Source organism: Brassica rapa, chromosome A09, assembly GCF_000309985.2.
Source record: "Brassica rapa cultivar Chiifu-401-42 chromosome A09, CAAS_Brap_v3.01, whole genome shotgun sequence".
In the NCBI taxonomy this organism is placed as follows: domain Eukaryota; kingdom Viridiplantae; phylum Streptophyta; class Magnoliopsida; order Brassicales; family Brassicaceae; genus Brassica; species Brassica rapa.
Genome location: NC_024803.2, coordinates 33,732,452 through 33,753,696, shown reverse-complemented (window position 1 = coordinate 33,753,696; position 21,245 = coordinate 33,732,452). Strand labels below are relative to the sequence as shown.

The following is a 21,245-nucleotide window of genomic DNA, read 5'->3' as shown; positions in this document are numbered from 1 at the left end:
CTACACATAATGGTTGAGGCCAGTTCTTTTGAACATGCGCATACTACTCAAACAACACAGAATCACCGGTAGCAAATCAAGCAATTGCAAACTTATAGTTTACTAAATATCCTGGGTGAGTGATTCCTGATTACTATGTCATTCGAAGTGGAAACCTAAAATGAAAATACATACCATGATATGACAAGATATAGTATACTACAAAAAATGGTTGAGTGATTCCCGAATACTATGTCATTTGAAATGGATAATTCCAAGCAATAGTAGTATAAACAACTTCATACGATCTGTTATTGGTTCCTTCACGATGATACAGAGAACTAGTAAAAACCCTAATTTTGACGAGATAGAATAATCAAAACAGAGAAACAGAGAAGAAGCATAAAGAGGCAAGAACTTACGGTCATGGCAGAGAATTGAGAACCCCGCGGCGATATGAAGTTGAAGACACCGGCGGTTTTACTTGGCTCCGTCGATACCGTAACGCGTTAGCGAAGATGGAGAGAACCGAGAAGCAAAATAGAAGACGGAGACGATCTGAAGCGAGAACGACGGAGACGGAGGCGAGCGGGTGGAGGAGATTTGCGAGAGAAGCGTATGGAAGGGGAAGAACCGTAGATGAAGAAAGTGGAAATGGAGGTTGTGTGGAAAGGGAAGAGACACGATTTACTTAGGGGTTAAAAGAAAATGATTTTTCATTTTTTTCATAGCAGGTGAGCCGGTAAAGTAAAAAGGGTCTTACAGTAATATTATGTATATATCACGGCGTGTATCGATCCGTTAGGGTAAAGCGCTAGTCCTCTAATTAACGTTTCATGGCTATAGGCCCCAATTCCCCATTTTTATATTCGTTTCGCATTTTAATTTAAAATATTAGACCATCCGCAACGCGGGATTATAAGAAATCCTTAACACATATTCCTAAGCAATTACAATTAAAATAATAATATAATACTTAAATAACCTAAGGAGGAATCCTTAATTAAGGATTAAAATCAGTTGGTCCTTGTTGACGTGGAATCGGTTTCGAGATCTCTTCTCAGTTCGGCAAACATGGAGCTTCCGTCGCCATCATGGGACGCAGGAAACAAGTCCTCGACGCCGCCGTCTCTGATCTCCGATCCCTCGGGATTCAGGTAATCTTTCAGAGAGGATTTTTGTTTTTGATTTGGGATTGAATAGTATTCGATTGCTTGTTGAATTGCTTGTTCTCTTTGGAATGTATCTCCAAGGCTATTGGATTGGAAGGTGACGTTCAATTGGGCTTTGCGTGTCTATTCAGTACATAGGATCAGTGGAGTAAACAAAGTTCAACTACGATTATAAGCACCTCTTCACCCTTTTCCTATCTTCACTTTCTCTCTTCTCTCTCTCTCCATCAAAAGAAAACAGAGTTTCACAATCACAATGTGCGACTCAGATTATCTCTCCCGCTGTTCCTCATACGAGGCAGACGTTGATTCAGACTCCGACGTCTCGAGCACCACCTGTTCCAACTGAGCGATGAGATGATGCAAAGCCTTTTGCTCCTATGGTGGTCACTGTAAGTTCTCATTCTCTGAAGCTATCTTACTTGTATTAGCATATAAATAACGAAACTAGTTGTATAAAGCCTCCTAATTTCTCCTACTGAAGCTATTCCACTTGTGAAATGGGCAGGGGACTTTAGATGATGATGGTTTGGGCCCTGTTTCTTGGTGGGAAGGTTCTACTTCTAATGAGAATCATGAAGATGATGACCCATCAGGTTCTTAAACGTACGCTTGAGGACTCATCAGGTTCTTAAACATATTGCTAGGAGTCCGGTTGCTGATATGCGTTTTCATGACTCTACGAGTCTTGTAACTAACGGGTACTGGGCACCAGAGTATGTTAACAACGGGGATGAGCTGACACTGAAATATGATATTTATAGCTTTGGAGTTGTGATGTTGGAGCTTATCACTGGATGCAAACCTATTGAGGACTCATCATTGGGTCCACAACGTACGCTTGAGCACTCATCAGGTTCTTAAACTAGTATGTTTTTCTTAATATAGGAAGTTGAAATTAGACTCCTTTCCCATGATTCTAGAATTAGATTCCTTAATTTTGATGTTATCTGTGTATGAAGAGAAAGACAAAAAAAATATTGAATATGGAAAAATATTTTTCTTATATATATGTGCAACTCTTTTGTCCTGCTCTCATGGACTTGAGGAACACTACCCTCAGAACTATGCGAGTGTCCTTAGCCAACCAAGTATACCAAGAAGACCAGCATCAAGTACCTTCGATTTTCTCTCAAGCCCTACGAATCAAAAGGTGAAAAAGTGTTAGCTTCTTACGCTCATAGCAATCAACAAGTCTTTATTACACTTGTCTCACCAATGTCAGCAGCTACACAATGAGCACACATCACTCATGAGACAAGTTTCAGAAAATTCAAGAGTTGTGTTTTATTCATAAGAACTCTAAATTGAAGAACACCATTGGAGATAGAATTTTGATTAGGGTCCTTAACTATTCAAAAAAAAAAAAAATTAGTTAAATAATGCTAAGGACTCCAATGGTGGTAACACCATTGGAGATGCTCTTATATCTTTTTACTATGATATCTTAAGCACTAGTTCCTGTTTTAACACTAAACATTTATCAAAAGGTTCGCCGTTCATTTAACCTTTAATAAAACGACTACCTACCAAGTATAGAAAATAGCTCGAATCATTTTACCTACCTAATACGGTCTGTAAGAGATGATTACTGTATATATAATATAATAGAAGCTTAGCAAATAATTGGTATATCGTTTAGAATTTAGTTATCAGCGGATAATTTGATTTCTCTGGGGGGTCTGGAGATAATTGTAGTGATCATGTGTTCAAATTATTTGGTTTTGTTACCGAATAAGTGCATCTTTTTTAATATTGCAAATTCTTAGTCTATTTTAAGAAATAATTATAATATTACGATCATGTTGGATATTGTCTGCAAGTACAGTTATCAAGTTTCAACTAATTATTTTGGTGATGTTGTAGAGGGAAGAGGATTTCAAACGTATTACTTCATTTTTTTTTTCAAAATGAAGTAAAAATGAATATGAAGTAAAAATAGTCTAATCTAACTCAATTTTTTATTTTACAATGAAGCGATGAATAAACAAAAAGTAGATTATTTTATTTATGGAGTAAATTCTATTATAGAATGAAATATGAAGTTGAGTTGAAACATTGTTTACTCTATTTTAGAAAAAAAAATGAAGTGGGTTGGAGACGTGCGTAACACACACTACGTAGCTTTTGGCTTTTGCAGACACTAATTCATTGCCTAGTTACGTTGCATATACTAGTAATAATTATTTCGATTTTCTTCTTGTAACATAGTTTTTTGCTCACTTTAGAAATTAAGAGATTGATTGGTAGTGTTTGTGGGTCATAGTAGTTATTGGTGTTTGATAACAATTATAAAAAATTACAGTTTTGTGCTGCTTCAAACTTTTCAAAATCAAAATTGTTTTCTGAATATTTACAATTACATGTTTATACAAATTCTCGCATTCACAACCACATCTGCCTTTAAATTAGTCAAATCTTAAAAGTATATTCATCCATCTATTTTGATCTAACTTCAACCTGTTTAAATAAGAAAGCTAGAGTGCTGATCAACAAATATAGTTTCTGAAAAGACAATCAATTACAGAAAAAGACTCAAAGTGGTCAACGGAACTAGGGCGAATTAGTTTTATGTATTTTTCTATTATTAATAATCAAAATTAAAAATTTTATTAAAAGCGATATTAGATAAAACAAAGATAAAAGCTTAAATGTACTATATGCATGTACTTATATCGTGCATGTGACTTGCATTTTCATCGACAAGTTAACCTAATATTTTTTTTTTTCAGAAAGTAAATTCATGTACTATTAGTCTTTTTTTGTCAACATGTACTATTAGTCTATTAACGGAAATGTAGTTCATGTAGCGAATAAATTATATTAATGTAATATTCTTATATTTGAATTTTTGATATTCAAATAAGGACATTTTTACACCAAAAAATAAGGACATTTTAGCTAATACAAAAAAAAATCTTAACCGGGGGATAGGCACTCAGATAAAATGAATGATCCCCAACCAAACAATAAATATGGAGCCAATAATTAAATACCATTAAAAAAGACAACAAATCTTGAAACAAAGCAAATAAAGCCTCTCTTCAGAAAAAGACCCACCCATCCTTTCGTGCAGCCTCTCCTTTTTTTAAGCTTTCCAAAAGCCTTAAATATTCCTTCCCTGTCTCACACATTAAGCCACATTCTAAATCCAACTCCAAAAAGAAAAGAGAAAACCTATACTCTTCTGTAGTCTTATTTTCTCAACAATCAAACAAAATACAAGAAAATGGGGAAGAAAATGAAGCTCCCATTTCTGAACAAGATCATTTCATATTCATCACCTTCTTCCTCTTCATGGCCATCACCGTCTTGTCATCAACAAAACCCTAAGAAAATATTTTTCAGAGCTTTCTTCACCGTTAACAAACCTAAAAATGTCAACAAACCCGAGCCACCTTCACGCAGCTTCTCCTCCTCCTCTACCACCACCAACATCATGGAAAAGCCACGGGAGATAGAGTGTATAGAGAATGTGATTAGGGGACTAAAATCATCAAAAAGACTTATCTTCGAACGTAGAGGAAGATCAAACTCCATACTCGAAGAAGTTACTAAGGAAGAAGATTCTATAGAAGGCTTCATGCTCTTGTCCTTAGAATCAAACGACCCTTACTTGGATTTTAAGAAATCCATGGAAAAGATGGTTGAACTACACGCTCTTCATCATGATTGGAGAAGGCTCGAGAAGCTTCTTTTCTTGTTATTGAAAGTCAACGTTAAGACAAGCCACGAATACATCTGCGCCGCGTTTGTCGACTTGCTCTTAAACTTAGCAGTAGAAACTTCTAAAGACATCGCCCAAGAACCTCGTCCTGTCCTCGTCGAGGAATCTCCATCGTCGCCATTATCATTCTACACGTCGTACTCGTCCTCAGATGATACCTCGTCGACGTTTGTCCGGGCCTTACCGGAGAATTTGATAGATGAGAAGAGAAGGGACGTTGTTTGTTGTTTATCGTCGTTGTTTGAGATGGAGGAGAAGATTATAGACAATATTTATTAGAGTGGTTATGTTTCTTCTTAAATGTTGTTTACATAATTACATACATAAATCATATGTCATGTTTTAAATTTATAATACTAGACACAACTCTAGTGAAGCAGTGGTATAAAACGGAAATTGAAGTCGAACCAGTTCATTTTCGCGAGATCAGTATAACCAATGTGATTTCTTTTTGTTTGTCAACCATAGTAATCGTTGTGACAAAAAATTTGCTCAGAATAGTACACAGAGTAAGCTCATTTGCTCGACTGACACTTTTTCAGGCATTTTAATAGCATTTTACAAGCTTAGTAATGCTTTTACAACTTTTGTTCTTCCACGTAAATTTATCTCAATACCGAATAATGGTTTAGTGGCAAAAACTCTTAAATACAAACCTTATCAAAGTTGTTACGGCTGCACTAGGAATCTAGGATGTGGCTGACCGAAAGTGGGGTAGTGTATTAGCCAAGATGCAGCTGGATCTCCTGCACAGAAACTGGTCCGAAGAAATAGAGAATAAGTGTCCAAGGTTTCGGACCATGACCATTGACCAATTCAATAGTTTCAGCGAATTTGAACAGATTTTCTAGTAGGAACTTTCTTTTTCAAATTGCACAACATGTTTTGTGCATGGAAGCATTAAAGATTAATGAAAATATTTTAAATTTTGTATAAATTTTTTAATTCAAATGCAAAACAAAATCCATAATGTTTTCGTTGCGGACAAAGGAGGTCATCGCCAGAAATTTAGAATGTTCATTTGGTAGAAGCTTTATATAGTCCAACGGCTCAAATACATAGTTAATCGCTCCTTGTGGGCTCTATGAAAACGCATAAATATTGGGCTTATATTAATTTGTTAGCTCGTCTCGCTCAGGATGCGAAACGACTTATTGCGACTGAGGTTGAATGTTTTTTTGTTGGGGCAAACAAAATTAGTTGAGTTTGAGTAGAGGAAAAAAGTTTCATTGGGTGTGCCAGAAGAAACCATCTATATTCCTTTGCTTTCTTTCAAAGCACTTTTGATCTCAGATGATTTTTGTCTCAGCTTTGTATTTCTTTTTGTTCTAAGCTCATAAACAAAGCAAAATACTCGGTGACTAAGTTTTGAAAATCTGATGCAAGATATTCTGTTTTTTTTTTTTGTAAAAGGCCAAATTCTTTAAAAGTTGATAGCTACATTAATTAAATTTTAGCAAGTGTGCTTCACAGACGGGTTAATTTCACATTCTGTTCTTCTAGAATCATCTGGGGTCTGACCGTCTGATCATTGTTAAAAGCATTCAAATTCGACTGTTGTGGTCATACTTTCTAGAAAGGACTGGTTATGCAAATATTTTTTTCCTATCTTTGGTGGTATAGAGTTTGAATCTTTAGTTAGGGGAAAGAAAGTTTGCTAATTTTTTTAAAGGAGAAACGGGTTGATTGAGTGTGCCTGAAGCAACCATCTATATTCCTCTGCTCTCATAATTCAAAACACTTTTGCATTCAAATGATTTTGATCTCCCTTTGGAACTCTTTTGGGTCTAAGCTAATAAACAAAGCCACTTCCTTCCTTTTTCCTGTCTTAAACGCAGACAGAAAGGACAAAATAGTTGATGAATTTGTGTTTATTCCCTTGCTATTGGTCTGTGTGTGTATTATACATAAGCGGGTTTAAGATAGTTTGTTATATATATTAGCATTTTCATGATAATAGAAGAAATCAAAGCTCTCTAGCGAATAGTGACCTATCCTTCAAAATATTTATGTATCGTCCTCTTATTTTCAAGAAACACATGATTGTAGGATCATTTCTCTCTTTATTTTATGGCACAACATATCCTCATTTCTTAAGTTAATAATACATAAATGCATGGGTAAATGATGCTTTAGCTTCTTTTGTAGAAGCATTGAGAGGGGAAGTGAGTGTGATAGTACTTGTTGCAGGGAATAGTGGCTTTCAGGTGAAGGTTACATAAAAACAAGTAAAAAGCTGTAGAAAAGATGATTGTGGAATGAAAGGAAAATTTCTTCTTTCTTATGAGGATTTTGTAATGCAATATTCTTCTTCAGAAGAAGAAAATATAGTTGATTTATTACTATTTTATTAGTCTTAGGACATACATATCTATGGTGGGAATTTAGCTTAGATAATTCTCTTACCAAAGTGTATAAATCTTATTGAAGATTCCTAGGCAAGTTGAATGGTGGTGTATTTTTCTATTCTTTCTATGCAGTGGCATGCTACATGTGAGAGAGAGATATGTTTTCATCAAAGTAGAAGTATAATAGGTAAAGCTCCTTGTACCAATTACTGCAATGAAATCATGTTTGAATAATCATACTCGGGATCATTTCTTTTTGTTCTTTGATTTAAACATTTCTTTATCCTTGTCTAAATTATGGGGCCTTCATTAAATTAGTTTGTATTTTTAGTGGATTCTTTAAAGAACTGATAAGATCTGCATATGTTTAGCGTTGTATGCGTATGTATTTATTGTTGTCAAGATAACATATAAATACATGACTGAACATATGATTAGTGGTACGAGAATCAAACTATTTTTTCTCTTAAGTTGCAATTATAATAAATGCACAGTTCTGCTTCTATGAGTATACATCTTGATTTCATCTTCTTGTGTTTATTTATTTATTCTGTGAGCTCCTGTTACTGACCTGAAACTTTGATTTCGTAAGGCACATGAAAATGATTGGTCGTGTTGATAGCAGAAACAGAGACTGTCCCCACCAAGATGCTGGCTTGTGTGCTTTCGTTTAATCTTTTTCTTGTTCAAAACACCTTCGTTTCTTCTTCTCTCTCGTTTTAAAAATGAAAATTATGGTCCAAAAGCTACACACTTTTATGAAAGTAACGAAATCGAATGATGCACTATATATATAAAGTCTGTGATGGGTCAGATGGTTTGAGTTGCTTTTTAGTGTTTTGATCTTTTAGGGGGGTTGAGTTTCTAAATACCATGCATAAATAAAAGAAAAGAAAAGATACAAAGACCAAACTGGTGATCATACTTAGTTGAATGAAAGAAACATAGTGCTCTTGAACACTTCTCATGCGTCCATATCGGTCAGGCGGATGATCAGTGGACTATATGTATCTCTTGGAACATAATTTGGCATTGCATATTTTTATTGTATATTGATAACTTCTGATACTTTAGAATAAGGTAGGAAAACTATTCATACATTTTCTCTTAACTGGTTACATTTACATGCAGCACTTAGAACATCTCCAATGTAAAATTCCATTTTTTCTTCCAAAATAGAGTACAAATGAATATAGAGTTAAAATGCTTTAACCCTACTCCATTGTCGAGTGATGAACAAACAAAAAATAGATTACTACATTTATGGAGTAAATTCTATTATGAAATGAGATATGAAGTTGCGTTGGAGCATTCCTTACTTTATATTCACTTTTACTCCATTTTAGAGGAAAAAATGGAATGAGGTTAGAGATGCTCTTATTAAACTATGTTAACTTGAGTAAAACCAAAAATATTCTTAGAAAAATTATGTTTGTGGCTCCTACCTTGTTGCTTAACATGTGATCCTGAGTTGAGATTACTTGACTAGATCTCACTGTTGTTTGAAAAGTGCTGGGACTTGGCTAGTAGTAGCTAGCTTCAAGGTGCCAAAAGGAGAGAGTGATTATATTCCAAATATTTTCTACTAGTGTTATTGGGGATATTATTAATTATTTATGTATCATATAAGTGAATGATGATTTGCGTCTTTAATTTGGTTCTTTTCAGAATAAGTGATACACTTTGCAGAAAAGAGAGAGACCCACTAAACTCCAGTACCCATTACATCTTTTTTTTTTTGTGAAATTTGATGAGAAAGAAAAGAATATAAGGGCAAAGCTGAGTGTTTTGACACTGCTTTGTCATCACATGCATTCCACTTTACACTACAAAATCCACTTTAGACCCTAAAAATCCCTCAAATTTTGCTCTCACAAGAAAGGCATGCACACATCATCCTCTTCCTCATATATTGAAGACCTTTCTCTCCACCTGCTCCCTTGATCTCTCTCTCTTTCCTTACCTGCTCTTAGGTTTAAGACAGTCCCACCTTCAAAATCTAAAAACAGTGAATAGATCTTTTTCTTTGGGTGCTTTCATTTTCCAAGGTAAATGGAAAGAAGAGAAGAACCTTGAAACCTTTACCGTGGACCTCTCACTTCTCAGTACTAGTACTATTCCCCACCTTGTGTTCCGTTAAGGTGTTTTTGTCACCATGAGAGCTGGAGGCTGCACGGTGGAGCAAGCCCTCACGCCTGAGGCTGCAAACGTGGTGAAGCAAGCCATGGTCTTAGCTAAAAGGAGAGGACATGCTCAAGTCACACCTCTCCATGTGGCTAGCACCATGCTCTCTGCTCCCACTGGCTTACTCAGAACAGCTTGCCTCCAATCTCACACGCACCCTCTTCAATGCAGAGCCCTAGAGCTCTGCCTCAACGTGTCTCTAAACCGTCTCCCGACCTCCACAGGGAGTCCTATGTTAGGGGTTCCAACGTCCCCTTTCCCTTCTATCTCTAACGCTCTCGGTGCCGCTTTCAAACGCGCGCAGGCTCACCAGAGACGTGGATCAAGCGAGGGCCAGCAGCAACCGATTATAGCAGTCAAGATTGAAGTGGAGCAGCTCATAATATCCATTCTCGATGATCCTAGCGTTAGTAGAGTGATGAGAGAGGCTGGTTTCTCGAGTCCTCAAGTCAAAAGCAAGGTCGAACAAGCTGTTTCTTTAGAGGTTTGCTCCAAAACAATTTCTTCGAACAAACTCATGTTAACTCCAGCCAGTAACGAGGATGTCATGACCGTTATAGACAGTCTAGTCGATAAAAAGAGAAGAAACTTTGTGATCGTGGGAGAGTGTTTAGCCACTGCTGACAAAGTTGTGAGAGCAGTGATGGAGAAAGTTGACAAAAAGGATGTGCCCGAAGCTTTAAAAGACGTGAAGTTTATAACTTTGTCGTTCTCATCGTTAGGACAACCAAGTAGATTAGACGTGGACCGTAAGCTAGAGGAGTTGAAGACACTCGTGAAGAGCTGTGTCGGAAAAGGAGTGATTCTAAATCTTGGAGATCTAAACTGGTTCGTAGAGTCTAGAACAAATAATAGCAACAACTACGGTGTTGTGGAGCATATGGTAATGGAGATTGGGAAGCTGGCTCGTGGTTTCCTCACGGGAGAGCATGGAAGGTTTTGGTTATTAGGTCTTTCAAATTCAGAGACTTACGTGAGATGCAAGTTTGGTCAACCCTCGCTTGAGTCCCTTTGGTGTCTCACTACTCTCACGATTCCGACAACTAGTAGTAGCCTCCGCTTGAGTCTCGTCTCCGACAGGTAAAGTCTTCTCAACTGTTTTGTCTCTTTTCGAAATTTACCTATAGTATTTTTGCTTTATTTTGTACCTTTTTATATTATTTATTGTATAATTTTATCTGCTTTCTTGTGAAAATTATTAAAGAAAGTTTGGAGAAAACATGTTATTTCATTTCAGTTTAGATTAGATATTAAATCAAATTTAACAATCTCTGACTAATCATCATGCAGTGAGCTTGAAGTCAAGGAATCAGAGAACTTACCCCTACAGCTGCATGGATTAGAGGAGCAGCTAAACTTATGTGAGGAATGTTCTGTCAAGTTTGAAGCTGAAGCTCGGTTCTTGCAATGCAACAATAAAATTGTAACCTCTCCAGGTTTACCGGCGTGGCTTCAACAACACAAGAAGGATAATCAAAATAGTCACACTGTGAGTTGTATAACAACACCAAATCAAAATTCACATTTCTCATTTTCTTCTTTTACGAGCGTCTATGTTTGATTTTTGGACTTGGCAGGATTCAGATTCTTTAAACGGACTTGTAGTTAAGTGGAGCACAATCTGTGATTCAAATCACAAGAAACCATCTCTAGAAACACTCACACTCTCTTCCCCTACTTCTTCATTTTCTAGTTTCATTCAACCTTTGAGCACTCTCCACCATCTTGATTGGCCCGTGATCGAGACAAACAAGTATCGTCCTCAAGATTCTGTGACCCCTGATGCATCCCACTTAAGACTGTTTATTCCAGAACATGATGAGCAAAAAACGATGATCTCAGCAGCTTCTTTGAGCGATGGAATGGAGGTGGAACATGCCTCTTCCAGGTTTAAAGAGATGAAGGCTGAAAACCTAGCAACAATATGTGATGTCTTGCATAGCAAGGTACCATGGCAGGAGGATATAATCTCAGAGATTGCAAAAACAGTCTTGAAATGCAGGTCAGGATCTACTACAAGAAAGATCAACGGAAACAATGATATAAAAGAAGATACATGGATGTTATTTCAAGGTCTTGATGTAGAAGCTAAAGAGAAGATCGCTAGAGAGTTAGCTAAACTCGTGTTCGGATCCAATGACAGCTTTGTCTCAATCTGTTTAAGCAGTTTCTCATCTAAAAGATCAGACTCCACAGAAGATGTGAGGAACAAGAGGTCGAGAGATGAACATAACTGGAGTTATATTGAGAGATTCTCTGAAGCTGTTTCGTCTGATCCAAAGAGAGTGTTCTTGGTGGAAGATGTAGAGCAAGCTGATTATTTGTCTCAAATGGGGTTCAAGAGAGCTATTGAGAGAGGAAGAGTTTGTAACTCGAGTGGTGAAGAAGCATCTCTTAGAGATGCGATTGTGATCTTGAGTTGTGAAAGATTCAGCTCAAGATCAAGAGCTTGTTCCCCTGCGGTTAATCAGAAATCGGACGGTTCAGATCAATCTGAGGACAAGAACGTCGTTACTTGCGTCGCATTCGATCTTAACCTATCTCTTGACGATGACGATTGTGATGAGATTGGCTTGCTTGAAGCTGTGGATGCACGGTTTCATTTTGAGTGTTCATCAACATGACGGTCATGCATATGTGCATGCAACGTAGTCCATTTTATGAACATGATCATCGATTTACATCATTCGTTATTTGTTTTTGAGACAATACTTTGTGGGTTAACCGTGTACTTTCTACAACTTTTTTTTACTTGGCTAGGAACTTTTTAGAAGCTGCAGAAATTATGATTCTAAAGGTAACAATGACCAATTTTTACTTGGCTACAACATTTTATGAACTTCGTTTTTACCTGACCCCTATGATTAATTATCCTGCCTCCGCCACTGGTGTTAGCCATGCTGGTAAATTAAAAAAAAAAAAACAACGTTTAGTCTAAGAGATGAACGTGCTATCTACTACCACTATTTCATGCACATCAATCTTTACTTGCATACAAGATTTCATCTTTTTAGTTCAATTCACTGTCATGCAAGTTCCAAATTATAAGGTTCTTTTGTTTTAATTCTGATAATAACATTTCCTTTTTTTTTTGTCAACATCTTTAGAGACTCATATTGATTCTGTAAACCACACCGGAAGATATTGATCCATGTGAACGACGAAAGATTTTTGTCTCCTGACACTGCGTGCTAGGTTATCCGCCTTTTTATTTTGCTACTAACAAAAAGAAAAGTAGATTAACAAAACTTAAGCCATAAGAAAGAACGCTTAATCTAGAAGAAAGAACATGCAAAATATGCAAAGCAACAATATGCTAATTACTTAATACATAATTAATTTTCCTTAATTTTATCACAAAGCAGTTTACTCTCATTTTCACTTCATGAGACCCCCACTTAAGAAAAAGTTATATATCGTTATGTATTAGTTATTAATATAGAAAAATTTTATACGAAAATAATACATTATTATGGAATTGCATATTTATAATTTAGGAATTATATATAGTTTATATATTATAATATATAAAATTAATTAATTATTTTCAGGATTATTTACTTTATAATTATCAGATGTAATTTTACTATACAATTATGATTTTTGTATAATAATTTTAAGTGAAGTCCCTAATATCCAAAGTCCCACTCTCATAACATACATATATAAGGGGTGTTGCAAAGTTCTTCGTAAAGGGAATAATTCTACATTCAACGAAAATATCACATACGGAATATGAACTAGACAACCCATAATTAACCCGTAATATGTCTTAGTGTAAAGCAGCCAAAATTGGTCATTGTTACCTTTAGAATCCAAGACAACTTGATTGATATTACAGATCTCCACAAACTTTATGGCCCATCTGTTTCATTACGGTGTAACTAGTAACAACTAAAAGGAATGTATGGAATGATACAAATTATAATTTTTGGAATTTAATGGAATGGAATCAGCATTCCACTTATTCCAAAACGTTTCTGATTTGGAATGATTTTTCAAATGATAGTTATTTTTTTTTCTGGAATGATATGGAATGTTATGGAATGAAATAGAATATACATTTCATTTTTTAGTTGTAAATGGTAAATTTTTGTTGGAAATGGAATGCACGTGAATTAAGCATTCAGAAAATTTTTATTCCAAAAAATACATTCTTTTATTTTTTCCAAGGAAAAAGGAAGAAACCACCACCTTTATAATCTTAACCTGCTTTTCTCTATTTCTCTTTTTCCTTTTTACGAGTTTAGTTTTCTTTCAAACTTACAGGTTTTGGGTAGCTCTATGTACCTCTTTTAAATCGAGGATTATAATTTTAATGGAACACTTTTGTGAATGATCTCTTTTCACAAAGAAGGATATACTGCGTATGATGGAGAAAGAACGGATATTCTAAATTCATTTATAACTTGTATCCGAACGAGTTGTTTATAACATTGGATATCAGCATGAAATTGGAATGCACGTGAATACTTATCAATATCCGATGTATATTCGTTTCAAATTTTGATTAACATGTTATTCTTTGCATTGATAACCAAGTAGCTGGTAGTGTAGTGGTAAAGGTTAATTTAGTGCACGTATAAATCCGTATGTCCTAAATTTAATTTTTATTAATGACAAAGTTTTTGTCACTTGGTCAGTCTAAATTTAGGTTTCAACCCAGACGGTTTACATGATAATCTAATAATAAAATATTTATATTAGTCGCTATATATTTTAAACATGGTTTAGACAGTATGATAGCTAAGTTATTCTATAGCATTAAGTGCATTTTTTCTTTGAAGCCGATTGGATCAACCGATAGAATAATCAAATAAAATGTATTGAATTGTTCGAATGTTTGTATTATTATTTTTTGAATGTTTACTTCCATAGCAACATAAAGAAAAAGAACAGGACATCGCATTTACATACAAGAACAAATCTATGGGGAAATCAACAAAATATCATTATAAGTAATATATGATCACTGTTATAAACTTATAATGATATTTTGATAGTTTATAATGTGTGTGACTGGCTATCAGATTAATCTCATATAACATTACTCATCTTAATTCTGGTTGAGATACCAAGAAGTTTATAATGTGTGTGACTGGCTATCAGATTGTAGACCGGATGTTTTTGATAGTTTGTCCACCTTTATATTAATATTTCGTGTTAACCAAATTTCAAGGTTTTTAGTTGGTTATGTGTATTTACAGTGCTTTAATATTTGGAATATAATTTAGGATTTTACTAAACCCATGATCCTTCTTTTTAACCGGCTTACCTGCTAATATGCATACATGATTACCAAACAATTAAAAGTAACAATAGAAATATAATAGTCCACATATGACTAGCAAAACCTTTTTAGTTACTTACCCACTGCATCTATAGTCCATTCCTAAGAAAAGAAACCTGATATACTAATATATAAATGACTAAATGATAACATTTCCTGATTATTTGAATCATACGACTTGAAGGAAACATCCATGTGCATATACAACAAAGATATACACATTTATATATCTGCAAATTAGATAAATGAATATGATATATATGCGCATTTGTGTAAACCTATCCATCAATTCATGCATGGAATCTAAAGTTTATCCTCAAAAGCAGCAAGGGAGATAAAGTTAAGCATGATACTGGAAAAGTATATGGTAAATTTATTTACTAAATTTCCATAAAGTGGGTGACCCTTTTAAAGCACAAGAGAAAAAGAGACTAAAAAGCTAAATTCTACCTCTCTGCTTTTGGAGTTTTAAGCTTTTAAGAGCCTTGTGATGGGGCATTAAGTCATTAGACACCTAAACTTTTATTTCAACAGAATTCGCTTTTTATCTTTAACAAAGCAATAAAACACACTAGCTTTTGTCCTCTTGATAGCTTTTGTTTTGTGTTGATAAGAAAAGGGAGAAAACACAACTGTACAAGTAGTTTGTTAGAGTATGATTAACTCTAGTCTCTTATTTGAGATTCTTAACTCATGATTTGATATTTTTTTTTACACTTTTCAGATAAGAGACATCTCTTGTATCTTTTATTTAAAAGCAAAAATCCGTCTTTTAACCGAAACTAAGAATCTCAGTTAAGAGACCGGGATTAATCATGGCTTTAGAGCATGTTTAATGGATGATTCTTAGAATATGGTTCTTAACAGAATATAAGAAACTGTCTTTTAACTTTTGACTAAAAAAAGTTAAGAACCGGCTCTTAAATATCTTTTAAGAACTGATTTTTAACTTTTTTAGTCAAAAGTTAAAAGACGGTTTCTTATATTCTGCTAAGAACCTCACCCCCCTCTCCCCGATTAAACATGCTCTGTTAGCAATACATGAATCCAACTGACTGCGCTTTAGTTTTATTCAACCAGTGATCTCCAACTAACTGTAGCTTTAGTTTTATTCAACCGGAGCTGATATGGCCTAAAAGAACTTCATAGTCCAGATAGCCCAAGTCCATATCTCTTAATGAGACAAGGGCCTAAAGCCATCAGCATCAGGCAGTTCTCAGCGAGTTTATTATGATTAAAAACAAAAGAAATTTGTTGTAAAGATTTAATAGAATCTCTTATCAACGCTAATGGCCTAATAACTCTTGTACACACATTTCTTAGAGTTCATTTGCCTATATCATAAATGAAGAATTTGAATAATGCAATGTTTTTCATTCTAATTAAAAATATACATAGAAAACAAGAACTAACTGAATGTCTTTGTTATATAACATCGGTATGAAATTCATATATGTATATATTGGTGTACCCTGTATGCATACAAATAAGTTTTATAATTTTCTTATATTTAAAATTCAAACTTAAAATTATATGGTAGCTATAATCAAGCAAGCGACACAACAATAATCAACAACAATCAATGACAGATACATCAAAATAAACAATCTATATATTTATTATATTCTATTCTATTATTTACTATTATTTGAGAAGTGAATTGGCTTATTTGTCATGTTATCCATGATTTTAGATAATTCAGTTATTTACCATGTTCTTATGATTTTGATTAATGAGTCATCAATTTAAATTTATACTATTATTTAAATTTTATTAAATAAGTAGAAATAATGATTGGGATAGAATTATAAATATTTTACTTGATCCATTAGTATAAACCTTTTCAAATTTACTATTTTCTAAATTTGACATAAATAGTAGATACAATTATATATATCATAAATCATACATATATTGTAGTTTTTTTAGACGCATATGTTAAGATGATTAATATAATGTAATAAGATTTAATGTTATTCTTCCATTATCAACTAATCACAACTTCTCTTTCAACTTTTTATCAATAAATTTATTTTATTAAAATTATTATAAATTTAAAATATATACAAAAATTACTTATTGTAAATAATATTTATATAATATCGCAGAAAATCATCTAGTACAATAATAAACTATATCGACCAATCTAATATCAAACTGAATCAACATCAAAACCAACAGTAATAGTGATATCTGATAGCTGTTTGCTAGTTGTTACCGACGACAACATCTGAATATAGCCTGCCTATGTACATGAAACAAAAATTGATGTAATCGCAAACCACAACAATGTCAATGATGTTAATAGGCCTGGGCATTTCGGGTATCGGTTCGGTTTGGTTCGGATATTTTGGGTTTCGGGTAGTTCGGATAGGGGCTAAAGTATCCATTTAGTACTTGACCTATTTTCGGTTTGGTTCGGTTCGGATAGTTTTGGGTTCGGTTCGGTTCGGATAGTAAATGTAGGAACCGGAAAATATCCGGAAAAAATCCGGTTCTCATTTGGATCCGGTTCAGATTCGGATAGTTCGGATAATTTGGATAAAATACCGATTATTTAGGGTAAAATATCAAATAATTAGGATGATTTAGATAAATAAATTAGGATATTTCGGATTACTTTGGATATTTCGGATAAAACTATCCGGATAGTTTCGGATACTTCGGGTAATTCGGATATTTTATAATAATTTAGTAATCTTCAACTATTTTCAGATATTTTTAATAGAATTTTAAATTAAAAATATATATTGTTATGTTATATGTATATATAATTAATATTTTTATATATTCGGGTACCTGTTCGGTTCTCGGTTCGGTTCCGGTTCGGTTCGGTTATTTCGGATATAAAAATATAGAAACCGTTCGGGTATTTGAAGGTATTGGTCCGGTTCCGGTTTCGGATACTTCGGTTCGGTTTCGGTTCGGTTTCGGTTATTTTGCCCAGGCCTAGATGTTAACATGATAATAGTTAACAATTATTTGGGCTTTTTAATAACCAAATACCCCAAAGCTCTAGATGTTAGCGAATCACATGGTCTTTGAAATTGATTGCTCCCTCTTCTAATTCACGAGCAATTACATAGCATCTGCTTTGTAAGTCACTATCTGTGTATTATCAACAAAAACAAAACTATAGAAAGTTAGAACTCCAATTGCTTTTGACTATTAAAGATCTCTCTAACCGGAAACTACCCGGCAACTCTTTCCCGATGTGACACTTCAACTGTACAAATAATTATTAATAATTTACAAAACTACCCTCTCGAGTTTTTGTTCCAATCTCTAATACACAAACCCATAATCTCGAGTTCTTGTTCTTCTCTTGCTCTGTGTCGCGATCACGAAAATGGGTCTAAGCCAAACCGCAACCGCACTCGTAGCTGTATTCGCGTTGTGTCTAACGGCAGTCACGGCCCAGCTCGCCTACGTTTTATGGTGGAAACGGCGGTTTCGCCGTCGGAGTATCTCCGGAGGATCAGAGCTCGACGTGTTTTCCTCCCGCGGTGGAGACCCGACGGCGACACCACCGCCGTCGAAGGAGCTTCTATACTTCTTCCTCTTTTGTGTAGAAAACAAACAGTTCCGGATAGGATCCGCCACCGCTCCACCTCTTCCCACCGCTGCACCGCCGGCTGATGACATGGCGTCAAAGTGGTCAACCACGGGAGAAGATTTACTTTCCGGTCCTTCGGAGACTCTGTTTACCATAGCTGAAGACTCTACCAGCGAGAGTGATCATAGGACGGCAGATATGGAGCCACGTGGAAGCGTATCAGTCGACGATCATGTGAGAGACGACGAACTGGAAGAGGGTTCTGTCGTGACGGATCAACACGACGACGAGGTTGACTCTAGTGAATATAATCACGACGAAACTACGCCGTTTTCTACTCCGTGTGCTTCGCCGCCGTTTTACACGCCGTCGCCTTCTCCGGTTCGTGATGATCTCACGACTGAGCTAGGCGAGGAGAGTTGAGATTATGGGGAAATCCAAATCTCTGATTAGTCGGGAATTGACCCGGTCAAAGTGTCAGGGACGAGTTTCGTTTTTATCCGGTTAGGTTTCGTATGGGTCTTAAACCGTAATTTAACTTAACCGAACCGAGACCCTATTGTGAATTTGTAACATTATTGATGATGAATTAGGCTTTGGTTATGTTTCTGGTTTTCTTTTTGTTATAATATCCAGAGAAAATGCTGGTTGACATTAGACAATGGGTTGCACCAAAAGTCAATACAAGGCATTGCCATGCTAATCTTGATTACCGTGTAAGCAATGTTTTTAAACCCGACCCGGACACTGAACCGGACTACTTACCGGGTTTCTAGGTTACAGGGTCGACCGCAGGTTAATGAATGAATTAATTTTATAATATAATAATATATCAGCTATGTAAATAAAAATATAGAAACTAAAGTTTAATATTTTGTAAATGTTTTTCAAAACATAAAATAATAGTTTGGATATGTATATATTTTATGTTTAAAAACATTTAAAAAGTACTTTACTTTAGTTTTTATATTTTTATTTTCATTTGATATACAAAATATCAAAAAAATAGTTTAGACTATTTAAAATTTTCTCTAACAAGGTAAGAGGTATGACATCTAAAAAAATACACAAAATTTTTTAAATATTTAAATGTCTAATGTGAATAATAAATTAAACTTCAAATACAAAATAAACCAAAAGTAAAAGATCATTGTAATAAATTTTCAATAACGAAAATAAATTAATACAAAATCACATTTTCAATAAACTAATTTTGGTTCTCCTATCATCGTTCATTTCATTTTCTTCAGGTGGCATTGTAAAATCTTCATCAAAATCTAAAAATCCCAAATATAAAACTGAAAAGGAAAAACCTAACTTTTTTTAATCATCACCTAATTTCTTAATTGAAAATTTATAATATAAAAACATAATTAAAAACTAAAAAAACAAGTAAAAGTTATTTATTCGTTCAACCGGTATCGGGTTTCGGGTTTTACTGGATTTTTGCGGGTTTTGAGGGTTTTAAAATATTGGGTTTTTCATAAAACCCAAACCGGATTTTTTCTGGGTCACCTGGTCTCCCGGTTCAACCGCGGATCCGGGTCGGGTTTCAAAACATTGATGTAAGGTTATGAATGGGAGGGACAAGACAAGGACATATCATATGTGTTGCATGAGAACTGCTTTTAAACCCTCATTCACTGTTTTTCTGTTTCTAAAAGTAAAAACTAGGACATCTGCATATTTGATTTTTTTTTTTTGTCTTTTTGTGCAAACCATACTCGGCTTTTTCACTGAGTCACGGTTGGACCGGTTCGATCAGCCGGTCCGGTTTTTAAAACACTAGTTTAATATTGCAGATATGTTCTGGGAAAATCTAAATATTTTTCAATAAATTCATTTATCTTTGTTATGTATTATTTGTATTATATGTTGATATTTTGGTGTAATTTTTATTGTTTAAATATATGATCTGCATCTTTAACTTTTTTTGCCATTCATAACTAGGGGTGGGCACTTCGGTTATTTTATCAGTTCGGTTCGAGTTCGGTTCGGTTTGGTTAGTTCGGTTCTAGAATTTTTCAGCTGAAGTAAACCATAGTTAGTTTGGTTTGGATTGATTTCGGTTCGGTTATGTTCGGTTCGGTTTATATTCGGTTTGGTTTGTATTCGATTCAGTTTGAATTTGAGTTCGGTTCGGTTTAATCGGATTTTTCTTAGTTTATTTATTGTACAAGAAATCATGTTTTAATACATAAATGTATGGTTGTCATGAAATAATCGCGTTGGTCATAATAAAAAATTAAGTATGTAAATTAAATTCAATATAAAACCAAAATAAAAACCCTTAAAAAAGTTACAAATATAGTTTATAACTTTATAAGAATTCAATCAAACAAAGAGGCGTTGCGGAAAACTTTTTTTTTTAATTAGATTTGGTTTAGGTTTTAATTTTAGGGTTTAAAAGTATACACTATTGAAAAAATTTAACGTGGAAATTATGTGGCTTACGAATATTACAAAAGTTAGACGAAGTGTCATGGAAATCCAATTATATTAATATTTCCTTCGTGCAAAAGGAAATTACGTGGGCTTAATACTAGGATTTTAATATCTTGATATTACTAATATTTTTAATTTAAATAACTATAAAAACACTTCGGTTTATCGGTTCGGTTTGGTTTTAAACCGAACTGAACCGTTGGGTTGGGAAAATCTTCAACCGAATGATTTGAAATGGACTTTGGTTTGGTTCGAATCGGTTTCGGTTCGGTCGATTCGGTTCGATCGGTTCGGTTCGGTTTTTTTGCCCACCCCTATTCATAACTTTAAAAGTAATTTGTCCTGCTTGATCTGCATCTCTTCTGCATGATCCACTTGATATGCACTTGTCCTGCTTGATCTGCATGATCCGCTTGATCTGTCCTGCTTGAACTGCTTTTGCCATTCGGAACCTAAGTACATCAGAATATACCAGTTTGAATAATCGAATCTAGGCGTCACAACAGTCCGAATCAATAAAGTCATCAAAGAGAACACAACTGAA

At 34.6% G+C, this 21,245-nt stretch overlaps 3 protein-coding genes across 4 annotated transcripts; all 3 read left to right on the top strand.

Moving 5' to 3' along the window:
* The first annotated feature begins 997 nt into the window (after positions 1–997).
* On the top strand, positions 998–5,336 carry LOC103842276 (transcription repressor OFP18). 2 transcript variants are annotated; one of them, XM_033281189.1, is made up of 3 exons: positions 1,017–1,136; positions 1,233–1,543; positions 1,660–5,336. In XM_033281189.1, the coding sequence occupies exon 3, from the start codon at positions 4,381–4,383 to the stop codon at positions 5,155–5,157; it is 777 nt and encodes a 258-aa protein (XP_033137080.1). In that variant the 5' UTR covers positions 1,017–1,136; positions 1,233–1,543; positions 1,660–4,380; the 3' UTR covers positions 5,158–5,336. The 2 variants fall into 2 exon arrangements, with proteins under 2 accessions (XP_033137079.1, XP_033137080.1); XM_033281188.1 differs by having other exon boundaries at positions 998–1,543.
* A 4,045-nt stretch (positions 5,337–9,381) lies between these two features.
* Positions 9,382–12,265, top strand: LOC103841182 (protein SMAX1-LIKE 3). The gene is made up of 3 exons (XM_009117701.3): positions 9,382–10,490; positions 10,701–10,899; positions 10,988–12,265. Exons 1-3 carry the CDS (start codon positions 9,382–9,384, stop codon positions 12,032–12,034), a joined length of 2,355 nt encoding a protein of 784 aa, XP_009115949.1. The 3' UTR covers positions 12,035–12,265.
* A 5,401-nt stretch (positions 12,266–17,666) lies between these two features.
* LOC103841181 lies at positions 17,667–18,961 on the top strand. The gene has a single exon (XM_009117700.3). It carries the CDS (start codon positions 18,050–18,052, stop codon positions 18,677–18,679), a length of 630 nt encoding a protein of 209 aa, XP_009115948.1. The 5' UTR covers positions 17,667–18,049; the 3' UTR covers positions 18,680–18,961.
* The last annotated feature ends 2,284 nt before the right edge of the window (positions 18,962–21,245 follow it).

Excerpts from the sequence above, each read along its gene's own strand:
- LOC103842276 (XM_033281188.1), top strand. The coding sequence starts at position 4,381 with ATGGGGAAGAAAATGAAGCTCCCATTTCTGAACAAGATCATTTCATAT.
- LOC103841182 (XM_009117701.3), top strand. The coding sequence starts at position 9,382 with ATGAGAGCTGGAGGCTGCACGGTGGAGCAAGCCCTCACGCCTGAGGCT. Across the intron at positions 10,491-10,700 it reads TTGAGTCTCGTCTCCGACAG|TGAGCTTGAAGTCAAGGAAT; the intron begins GTAAAGTCTTCT and ends ATCATCATGCAG. Across the intron at positions 10,900-10,987 it reads ATAATCAAAATAGTCACACT|GATTCAGATTCTTTAAACGG; the intron begins GTGAGTTGTATA and ends TGGACTTGGCAG.
- LOC103841181 (XM_009117700.3), top strand. The coding sequence starts at position 18,050 with ATGGGTCTAAGCCAAACCGCAACCGCACTCGTAGCTGTATTCGCGTTG.